Genomic DNA, 12,276 nt, shown 5'->3' with positions numbered 1-12,276 from the left:
CACTAGTTTACTAACCAATACTATAACTTATTGTATAATATTTACCTATTGGTAGCTTATTGGTGATAACAATATACTTTTTTTTTTTTATTAAAGAAATCAAAAGAGATGGTTACAAATTTACAAGTTTTAAACAAATACAGTTTTAATTACCTACCTCCTGTAAGCTAACTATATTACTATGTAATATGTAAGTATAGATTATAATAAGTTTGAATGAGTTGATTGAATCACGACGTCACGTTAAATGAAATACTAATAGGCAATAACTATCAAAGTTTGTATTATTTGTTAACCGTCGACCGTCGTTATCAACGCGGTGTCGGTATCCGACTAACCGAGAAATAGCAATATTTATGAGCTAAAAATAGTTACCAGTCTATTGGTTACCGCTATTATTGTCTATTAGTCTATTAGTCCTTATAATTAATTGTTATTAATTTTTTAGATTCTGAGTGGAACGATGAATGTATTGATTTTACAATGATTATGTTTTTTTTTTTTTTTTTTTTTTTTTATTTTTTTTTTTTGGGTCTGTGTACACGATAAGTAGTCGAAATAATGCTTCGATTTTCAACTTCAGTATCTTGTTCGATTGGAAAGTGAATATCGTTGGTGCATTGGGGAGGTCAAAATTTAAAATTCCCAGTAATTTTCAAAAGCGCCGTGAAAAACAAAAGAAAAAATTACGGAAAACGGGAATTTTTACGAAAATTGATTTTTCACAAAATTGAATTTGGTTTTGGTGTAAATTTTAAAACAAATGACCGTAGATAATAGTATTTTCATGAATGTTTATATAGCATTTTCTATACACGATAACATTTAAAAAAATATTTTGACTTGTTTTGAGGGGTTTACGGACATTTATAGAATCCAATTTTGTTAGTTTTTTTTGGTATAAATGTCAATAAAATGTTATTCGTTGAAACGAAAAGCTTGAAAATTGAATAGAAGGCTCCTAGTATATTGTTATAATAACAGTTGAAAAATACTAAAAATATATATCAATTTTTTTTATAAGCATTTAAAGTTCAAATATTGACAAAATACGTAAAAATTATTTTGAATCCATAAAATTTCTTTTTTTAAATCTAAGATTTGAAAATTTAATACAAGATTCCTCTTAAGTTTGTCTAACTTTATTAAAAAAAAATGTCTAACTGAAAGTTAAATTAAATTTTTATGAATGTTTGAAGTTCAAATGTTTACAAGATTATTTACTCGATTTCTTATGTAGTGATTTTCTTATTTTGCTGTAATTCAGAAACGAATACCTGTGGGTACTTGAAATTTACATTATAGATGTTAAGGTTATCAAATCCTATACCTACTTGATAACATTTTCAAAATATTTTGACTCATTTTGAGCAGCTTACGGAAAATTTAATAAAACGTTCCTGACATAATGTTACAGTAGAGGTTAAATAACATAAGCAAAATTTTTTTTTATAAGCATTTAAAGTACAAATTTTGACAAAATGTATTAAATTTGATTCTGTAATTAAAAATGTATGAAATGTTCGACTTTTATAGATAAGGATTGAAAATTTAAAACAAGGTTCCACGTAAATAGGTAAATAAATTACTTTTTTCACAATAATATCATCAAATAATATACTTAGTATTATATCCAGGGCTGTATTTACACTTTTTGCGCCCTGGGTCAACAATATTTATACGCCCTCCATCAAAAAACAAAAAATTAATCCCTTTTAGATTCTGAGCAGGAACGATAAATGTATTGATTTTACAATGATGTATGTTTTTTATTTTTAAATTTTTAATTTTTGTGTCCGTACACGATAAGTAGACGAAATAATGCTTCGATTTTCAACTTCAGTATCTTGTTCGTTAGGGAAGTGAATATTGTTGGTGCATTGGTGAGGTCAAAATTTAAAATTCCCAGTAATTTTCAAAAGCGCCAAGAAAAACCAAAGAAAAATTAAGGAAAAACGGGAATTTTTACGCAAAATCCGTTTTCCACAAAATTGATTTTCGTTTTTGGTGTAACTCTAAATATACATGGTGTATATACATGACGTATTCTCTGGTCGTTTATATTTGCATTTTCTATACACGATAAAATTTTCAAAATATTTTGATTTGTTTTGAACTGTTTAGGAACATTTTCTGTTTCCAAATTTCTTAGTTTTTTTTTTCTATAAATATCAATAAAATTTTATTTGTTGGGTAAAAAAGCGTGAAAATTTAATGCAAGGCTCCTGATATATTGTTACAATAGCAGTTAAAATATTAAGAATACATATGGACAATTTTTTGTTATAAGCATTTAAAGTTCATATATTGACAAAATGTATCAAATATATTATTGAATAATTTTTTGAGCTGTTTATGGACATTGTCAGTTTTTATTTTTTTTAATATTTTTTTTCTATAAATATCAATAAAATTTTATTTGTTGGATAAAAAGCGTGGAAATGTGAAAGGCTCGTGAACTATAGTTACAATAGCAGAGGAAAAATATTAAAAATACATGGGCACAATTTTTTTTTATAATCATTTAAAGTTCAAATTTTGACAAAATTTATCACATTTAAAATTTAATAATTATTTTGTATTTAAAAATGTATAAAATGTTCAACTTTTATAGTTAAGGATTGAAAATGTATAACAAGGTTCCACGTAAAAATATAAATTACTTTATTCACAATAAATATCATCAAATATACTTAGTAATATCATAGGCTAACTGACTTCACTCAGAATCGTTTTTCGTATACAATTATATTATATCATTGAATTTAAATTAAACACTTTACATTACAGTGACTCACTTGTAATCTACTGTACAACAGAGCGACACCCACTTGCCCGCCTTTCTTTACATTATATTTTTATTAAAAATTTGACATTTGTTTTGTATCCACTGACGAATTTTGAGTGCTTTATATTCTAACAAAATGTATTGGCCAATCGCTACTTTTTATACCCTGCAAGTGATTATCAATTGTCATATTCATTCCATATCATTCATCAAATTTATTTGAGATTCTTATGTTTTTATTTATATCCATCAATAAATGTACCTATACGGCTTGACAAATATTTTTCAACTTTCAATGGTTCAATGCATTTTAGTTTTGACAATTTACGTTAAATTAGATTTGTTTTTTGTTTTAGATAAAAAATGGATGCTGGTAATAAAGATGAACGGCCTCCAAATCCACGAGCCACAGCAAACATCTTTGAAATCTTTACGTTTAGGTGCATTTTATTATACCTATATATTAATTAGAATAATTATTTGAATATTATGGGTTATAAATTTAAATTTCAAGTGTACTTTAAAGTTTAAGGGTGTTTTGAATCAAAACATATTATAGCTTGTATCAGTTGTATCTATGTACTTAGGTATCTTATAAATTGTTATAGACAGAACTTTGTTTATTCCTATGATAATAAAACTATCCTTGTTTACTTGTATACAATGATAAATTGATATTAGTATACATTATACATAAAACATAACATAAATTTTATATTTATCATATTTACCTATATGAATTGTTTATTGTCTGTACTCAGGTACACTATAGAAATAATAAATAAAATGGCTTATGATATGGTTTTTTTAGTAGCTTAATTCCGGTAGGTTTTATTTATATTTGGATAATTCACATACGTACTTAGAGAACATGTTTATAGCTAATATATAACTTCTATTACGAATTGTTAATTTATTTCGATTATAATTTGTTTGTTGGTTTCAGTTGGATTTTTGACCTTTTCAAAGTTGGACGAAAGAGGAATTTAGAATTCAATGATTTATATGTACCTCTAAATAATGACAGATCATCGTTATTGGGAATCGAATTACAGAAGTAAACTAATTAAAATATTAAATAATTACTTTTAATAAATTGTGTAAAATTGATTTTCCTTGTAAGGAGGTGGGAAATCGAAACGGTTAATGCAAACAAGAAAAATGGAGACCCTAGTTTGCTAAGGGTATTAGTTCGAATGTTTGGTGTTAAGCTTATGTTATATGGATTAATACAAGCATTTGTTGAAATTGTGTTGAGGTAAATATAATAATTATTAAATAATGATTGCAATGGGAAAACTGTATTTACCGCACGATGCAGTTGTTTTTAAAATTAATAGTTATTGTATTATCATTTTGTTTGATGTCTAGACAATATTTTGGTATTTATTAATGAGGTAATAAAAAATAATTGGATAGTATTATAAATATTGATTTCATTAGTATATTTCATTCGTATATTATAAAATGTGTTTACTGTTTAATTTTTATGACTTATTGTTAGATAATCTTGATGTTTAATTTTACCATAGAATCATAGGTTTGTTAGTGTAGAATATGATTTGGAATTATTCTGCAACTGACCATAATAAATATTTGATAGCATTTAAATAGAAAAATACTCTTAAATCAAATACCAGATTTTTATCGTACTTACTGGCTACTACCTAGGGAGTTTCTAACTGCTGGGATTTAAATTATATATTTGTTATCTTAGCGTGTATTTATGGAAGTTTTGAATAACCCGTATTTTGTAGAAACTGTAAATAATTAAACTTTAGGTAACCGAAAACATAGTGTACACCTAATATCTATAATATAAAAATGATACTATTAGACATTAGTATAATAATATAACACATACACCTAGTTAAATACATTGAAAATGATTGTTTAAAAAAAAAAAAAATGTTTGTATAAATTAAAATTAGGTACCTCAATATTTGTATGTGTGTTTTTTTAGAATGACTCAACCCATACTAATTGGTGGATTATTAGAATATTTCAACCCCGATAAATCCAACCCCAAGGACTTGAATCGTGCATACTGTTATGCCTCAGGTCTATTATTAAACATGTTGGCTAATATATTATTGTTTCATTATTCACAAATGCAAACGGGACAACTAGGAATGAAGCTTCGAGTGGCCTGCTGTTCAGCAATATATAAAAAGGTATATCATGAATCATTAAAAAGAAAAATATATCATGTAGGCAACTAAATTATTTTATTATTTTTCACTCGTTAATATGATGATATTATTATAATGCATAGGCACGCGTGGTCATTGTATATTTGTGATAAAAATTAAATTTAGTTGTATGAAATGAAATAACAAGCCGTGCATTTTTTTCTTAATAATAAATCGTATGCTCTGTGAAAACAAACCTTGATATAAAAAAAATATATATTCAGCATATTTAAAATTAAAAAGAACAAAAAAGATTTGAATAAAGATAACTATTATCTAAAAGACTAAGTAAAATATTTTTCGTAGATAGATAATATAATAATATTTCAAAAAATATATTTAATTTGTTTATTTATAACCGCTAATAGGTCGCTAAAGTACACACTCAGCACCTAACTGAAAATCGTCATGAATTTCGCGTTAAAGATATTAAAATGAGGCAGTTCTTCGGGACATACAATTTCCCGTTAGCTAATCTACGAAAAAAAAATAGTTTAAATAGTTTTTTTTTGTCTTAAAAATAGGCATTACGATTAAGTAAAACATCTTTAGGTGAAACCACAGTCGGCCAAGTGGTTAACTTGTTGTCAAATGATGTAAATCGGTTCGATATAGCATTCATATTTATTCACTTTTTATGGATCGGCCCCCTGCAATCAATTGTGGTCACATATTTTTTGTGGCAAGAACTTGGCGTATCATCTTTAGTTGGAGTGTCTATATTTCTTTTCTTTATTCCACTACAAGGTATGTATGGGTACTATTATCACGGATGTTACTCATGCGTCAAAATATAAAGTACTTAAGAAAGCAAACATTTTAATTTAAGGATGGTTGGGAAAGAAAACTTCTGTATATCGGTCGAAAACAGCGCCTAGGACCGATGAAAGAGTAAGGTTGATGAACGAAATAATATCAGGCATACAAGTGATAAAGATGTACACTTGGGAGAAACCCTTTGCGGTGCTTGTACATTTTGCAAGGAAGTATGTGCTTTGCATTTATAGTAAGATGTAATGGTATGGTTTGTAATACTCATTTACATTATTATAGGCTGGAACTTGAACAGATCAGAGGGGTCTTATACATCAGAGTGTTTTTGCAATCATTTGTAATATTTCATCTGAGATTTGCGTTGTTCATAAGTATTTTATCATACATATTATTAGGAAACTACATAAATACTCAAAAAGTAAAGTCAAGTTCCAATTTATTGTAACATCTATTAAAATATGACTATATATATTATTGTATATAAGTATTATTTATTATACCGTATTTTTAGGTTTTTGTTATACTTTCGTACTTAAGGATATTGACAACAATGACAGTATTTTTCCCCCAAGGTATTTTAACGTTAGCTGAGATGCTAATATCCATTAAACGCATTCAGGTATAAATATAAATACAGTGTACTCTTGGTAACTTGAAGCTCACAGGGAAATAAAATTCAACTTACTAATGATTTCGAGCTATCAAAATCTTTAAGTGTTATTGTTATTTGAAGGGGAATTTTATTTGTTGGAGATGTCGAGAATTTCGAGTTATCAAGGTTCGAGTTAGCGAAAGTACACTGTATATACTTTTGGCAAAAGAAATAATTCTAATAATATTAAATTCTAAAAATAATATTACGAATAATTAATAAATTAATATTTTTTTGTTTTTAAAGACATTTCTACTACAAGACGAAAAGCACAAACATGATAAACCATCGATATTAAAACCAGAAGCTACATCGAAAAGTAGCATTGAAATGTTGAATTTTAATAGTGACCATTTTGCAACAAATAGAAACATCAATGAGGAAGATGTGGGCCAATTGAGTGATTTTGGAATCGACATTTTAAACGCCTCGGCTAAATGGTTACCTAATCAACCCGATTACTCTTTAAATAACATTAATTTAACCGTTAGACCTGGGCGGTTGGTTGCAATCATTGGGCCTGTAGGAGCTGGAAAAGTATGCACGTGGCATGGGCTATATGGAAAACCAAAAGCATAATAATATGATAAAACTTTACTTTTCATACAGAGTTCATTGATTCATGCGATTTTACGAGAATTGCCACTTTGCGAAGGAAGTATTTCCGTGCGTGGCACAGTATCTTACGCATCTCAAGAACCGTGGTTGTTTAACGGTTCAGTTCAACAAAATATACTTTTTGGTTCGCCAATGGATCATAATCGCTACAAAGAAGTACAATTATCACACAATAATAGGATTTGTTTTTTTTATAAAAATTGTAAATTTCATGAAAGTTATTTATAGGTTATAAAAGTATGCGCATTGAAAACCGATTTTAAACAACTTCCTTATGGTGACAAATCTTTAGTAGGAGAAAGAGGAGTCTCTTTAAGCGGTGGTCAACGAGCGAGAGTAAATCTAGCAAGGCAAATAGAAAATTAGTTGTTTTAGATTATTTCAATAATTTTTTTATTATTTTTTAATGTTTTATATTTCTAGAGCTATATATAAACAAGCCGATATTTATTTATTGGACGACCCTTTGTCAGCTGTTGACACACACGTTGGAAAACATTTATTTGAAAAATGTATTAAGGGTAGGTACATAATTATGTCTTATATAGAGTTGTCGTTAGTATATTAACTTGATGATACATATTATGTTTCTAATTTTCAGGTTACCTCAAAAATAAAACGTGTATTCTTATTACTCACCAAATACAATACTTGTCAAGTGTTGATCAAATTGTTTTGATGGAAAATGTAAGTAGTAATTTTGGCAATAGTCCTAGATTAAAATTTGTTTAAATAATAATGAAATGATTTTTTTATTTCAATTTTTTCCCAGGCAAATATATTAGCCGAGGGTTCGTATCAGGACCTTCAATCTTCTGGCTTAGACTTTACAAAATTATTTAAATCATCGGAGGAAACAACCACCGATACTGAGATAGATAGCAACAATGCAACTAATAAAAGTTTGGAACAACCATCTGGTTTATCTCGACAAGAGTCACTTAAAAGTATTTCGTCGTCTATTGATGAAAATAAATTAAACGAAACTCAAGTAGCACCCATTGAAGTGGCTGAAATTCGGTCTTCCGCAGTAGTTTCACGTAGTATTTACTCGTCTTATATTTCTGCCGGAGGAAATACTTTTAAAATATCATTTTTATTATTCATATGTATTTTCACTCAAATTCTTGGTACTGGGGGAGATTATTGGATAAGTTATTGGTAATTTATTTTTATTTTGTTAATCAGTTTTAACTTTAAAATTTTTAACTCAATGTTAAAAAACACATATTTTTTTCAGGGTTAACCTAGAAGATCACGTTTTTCATAATGCGGAGAGTAAATCTACGAATATTAGTAATTTTATGACTTACGTGGAATCTGATACATCGTGGGTAATATCTCACCAGTTATGTGTTATAATATACTCTGTCATAAACGTAGCTATGTTAATAGTTGTTTTAATAAGATGTGCTACATTCGTATCAGTTTTTATAGGCGCATCTATGAATTTACACACCAGTATGTTCAACGCTATAACCAGAGCCACAATGTATTTTTTTAATACAAATTCGTCCGGTACAATATTTTATAAATTTAAAATAAATATGAATTATAAATTTTAATCAATATTTCTTATTTTATCAGGACGGATTCTGAACCGTTTCACTAAAGACATTGGTGCTATTGATGAAATGATAACAGTTCCTTCATTGGATTTTATATATGTAAATCATCAGCTTACTTATATTTTAAATTTTTACACACTCATTTAAGATATTTTTACCTTAAAACATTTTTTGTATAAGGTCAATAATGGTCATGGGACGTTTGCGCTTACGTTTAATTAAACATACTGTTTTGGTACACATAACATACTATATAGTTTGCGCACATATTTTTGAAAAGTCTTGGCACATTTGTGTGAAAATAATATTATTTAAGCCTGAAAAACTATGAAACATTTATTATTTACCACCATAAAACTAATAATAATAATAATTATTATTACTATCATTATTAACTGTTAACTAATATTATGAAGAAATACAAAAAAAAAATTGCATAAATATCTGGTATAAAAATTAAAAATCGTTGGAATTTAATTAAAATTATTTATTTAATTCGATTAAAACGACTAATGAATACCGACATAAAATAAAATGAACTAAAATATTTACTATAAAGAGATGTATACGTATAATTTATAAAAATTGCTGTAAAATAAACATATTAATGTGCTTAAGTAAATATTTACTATACACCTATATATATTTTTGATGTGCGCAAATTTGTTATTATTTTTTTTCAATGTTTTGTGTGCAAAAATAACTTGGAAATATGTTTGCGCAAACGGCTTTATGTAACAAAACATTATTATTTATATTTACACTGTTTTAAACTAGAATACATCGTCACTTATTGGAATTATAATTGTGGTTGGAATAGTTAATGTTTACCTTCTTATACCCACATTCTTCATTGGAGTATTGTTTTATTACACAGTAATCTATTATTTATCTACATCTCGTAGTATCAAACGTTTGGAAGGAGCCTGTAAGTGCAAAAATGTATATTTTTATATTTCAAAATATAGTCGATTCTCAATAATTCGAAAACTATGGTCAACTCTGGATAATTTTTTCTTGTCTGTTGAAATATAATCGAATTTATTTTTATCCAGCGCATTAAAATTTGAGTTATTGAGACTTGACAGTGTATAATTTATCGTGAAGTTGTTTTAATTGTGAATTATTAATTATTTAGCACGAAGTCCCGTATTAGGATATTTGAACGCGTCACTTCAAGGTTTATCAACAATAAGAGCATTTGAAGCCGAGGAAGTTTTATCTAGAGAATTCGATGACCATCAAGTAAGGGAAACAACTAGGTATATTATATTGAAATAAAATAAAATATTAATTTTTTTTAAACATTTAGGACTTACATACTTCGGCTTGGTATATTTTTATTTCGTCCACCGAAGCTTTAGGTTTTGCGTTGGATATGATCTGTCTTACATATATTAGTATCTTAACATTAAGTTTCTTAGTTGTCAAAAATGGTAATATATTAATTATTTTTTCAATATTATTTTTGTTAAAAATATTTACTTCTTTTTAGATACTTTTGGGGGAGATGTTGGACTAGTTATAACTCAAACGATGAGTTTAACAGGTTCACTTCAATGGGGAATTAGACAATTTGCTCAATTAGATAATCAGATGACATCTGTTGAAAGAGTACTTGAGTATACAAATGTTCCACAGGAAGCTGCACTTGAATCTGCACAAGGTATAATATATTCATTATCATTCCAAAACTACCATCCTACAAATATTGTTCTAAAATAAAGACCAGAATTTGGGTTCATCTAACATCACTATATTTAAATTCTTAAAACTCTGATGCATATATTATATTGTAAGCAGTGGTTTATAAAGTAGGTATCTATTTAATATTTATTTATTTTTCGTTAATTTTATCTTATGTTTACTTTAGATAAGAAACCACCAAAAGAATGGCCAGATAAAGGTCAAATTGTGTTTGAGAATTTTTATCTACGTTATAGCTTAGATGGGGATCATGTTTTAAAAAATCTCAATATTCTAATACAGCCAATGGAAAAAGTAATATTAACCAATACATACTATTATCAATATTATTTTAATAGCTTTGAACCTTGGTACAATGCAATTGTCTTTTAATTTAGATAGGAATTGTTGGTCGAACTGGTGCAGGTAAATCATCGTTGATAGGAGCGTTATTTAGACTTGCTATCAATGAGGGAAAAATTACCATCGACGGTAAAGAAATACACGAATTAGGATTACATGATTTACGTTCCAAAATTTCAATAATTCCTCAAGAACCAGTTTTGTTTTCGGGATCAATGCGAAAAAACCTAGACCCTTTGGACGAATACCCAGACCATGCTCTTTGGAATGCTTTAGAAGAAGTATATTTTATCGTTTATAATAATTTCCAAATACAGTTTTTTTTTTTGTTTACGTGATTATTATTATGAAGTAGGTAGTAAGACAAGTTTCGTAACGTTTTGTGGATTTATTACTGTTTAAGGTGGAACTTAAAACCGTCGTTGAGGATTTACCCGACGGTCTGAACTCAAAAATGTCTGAAGGCGGCTCTAATTTCAGCGTTGGTCAAAGGCAATTAGTGTGTTTGGCTAGAGCAATTGTGCGTAGTAATAAGCTTCTCGTGCTGGATGAAGCTACTGCCAATGTCGATTCACAGTAACTATTGATACAAATCATATAAAATCGATTGCAATAATGTTCTCGTTATATTCGTAAAGCTGTGTGCATTGGATTTTTGTTTTGTTTTCAGGACCGATGCATTGATTCAAAATACGATTAGAAATAAATTTCGGTCGTGTACAGTGTTAACGATCGCTCACCGTTTGAACACAGTTATGGATTCTGACAGGGTGCTTGTTATGGACGCTGGAACAATGGTCGAATTCGACCACCCTTATAACTTGTTGAAAAATAAAGATGGATTTTTGTACAAGATGGTAGAACAAACTGGATCCGAATCGTCTGAACTGTTACATAATTTAGCAGTTGAGGTAAAACCTGAAGCTCATAGTACATTCATTGTACGGTGTGTTCAATCGAATTTATCATATCAACTAACTGTGTTTGTATTTTTTTTTTTTTTTTAGAGCTTTATGAACATTGCCCACGAACACATCGAATCGACCACATGAGTCATTGATGCTAAAGTTCAGATGATTTTATACAAAAATCACATTAATGACTGTCAGTTATATAATTAATTATTGTTTCATATTTACTAGATACATTTACGGCATCACTGACTGTTTGTTCATACCTGACAAGACAATATATTAAACTATTTATTTATTTTAGTGTCTTAATAATACATTTTTTTTAAACTGAATATGATGTATAGTTACTAAAATAAAATTGTATTATGAACATCTCTGCATATTCTATTCCTATGGCTTGTTTTAATAATATACGAGATATATATTATAATAGTTTGATTATTATAGGATGAAAGTGAATTTAATTTATTATAAAACCTTAAAAAATTGTAGTTTAAAAATGCATTATTTAAAATTTTAATAAATGCACTAAAATATGGGTTTAAAATTGTTAAATATTTTTGAGAAAGAGTAAAACCTTTGTATAACGGACACCCTATAAGATGGAAATCTCCCTAGAACGGAAAATAACAACGTTCCCAAATAACCTATGTACCGTATATTTTAGTCTCCATTTAACGGAAAACTCTTTATAACGAAAAAATGTGTTGATCCCAACCGA

The 12,276-nt window shown here is 27.9% G+C and overlaps 1 protein-coding gene across 1 annotated transcript; it reads left to right on the top strand.

The window, feature by feature from the left end:
• The first annotated feature begins 3,114 nt into the window (after positions 1-3,114).
• Positions 3,115-11,985, top strand: LOC100165493 (probable multidrug resistance-associated protein lethal(2)03659). The gene is made up of 25 exons (XM_001948763.5): positions 3,115-3,228; positions 3,735-3,845; positions 3,912-4,046; positions 4,752-4,962; positions 5,505-5,727; positions 5,810-5,966; positions 6,034-6,172; positions 6,266-6,373; positions 6,653-6,943; positions 7,016-7,180; positions 7,253-7,374; positions 7,448-7,545; positions 7,626-7,711; positions 7,797-8,185; positions 8,265-8,542; positions 8,612-8,691; positions 9,370-9,520; positions 9,731-9,837; positions 9,905-10,028; positions 10,088-10,258; positions 10,466-10,593; positions 10,677-10,922; positions 11,045-11,217; positions 11,312-11,552; positions 11,649-11,985. Exons 1-25 carry the CDS (start codon positions 3,152-3,154, stop codon positions 11,691-11,693), a joined length of 4,056 nt encoding a protein of 1,351 aa, XP_001948798.2. The 5' UTR covers positions 3,115-3,151; the 3' UTR covers positions 11,694-11,985.
• The last annotated feature ends 291 nt before the right edge of the window (positions 11,986-12,276 follow it).

Source organism: Acyrthosiphon pisum, chromosome A2, assembly GCF_005508785.2.
Source record: "Acyrthosiphon pisum isolate AL4f chromosome A2, pea_aphid_22Mar2018_4r6ur, whole genome shotgun sequence".
Classification (NCBI taxonomy): Eukaryota; Metazoa; Arthropoda; class Insecta; order Hemiptera; family Aphididae; genus Acyrthosiphon; species Acyrthosiphon pisum.
This window is presented reverse-complemented; position numbering and strand designations above follow the sequence as displayed.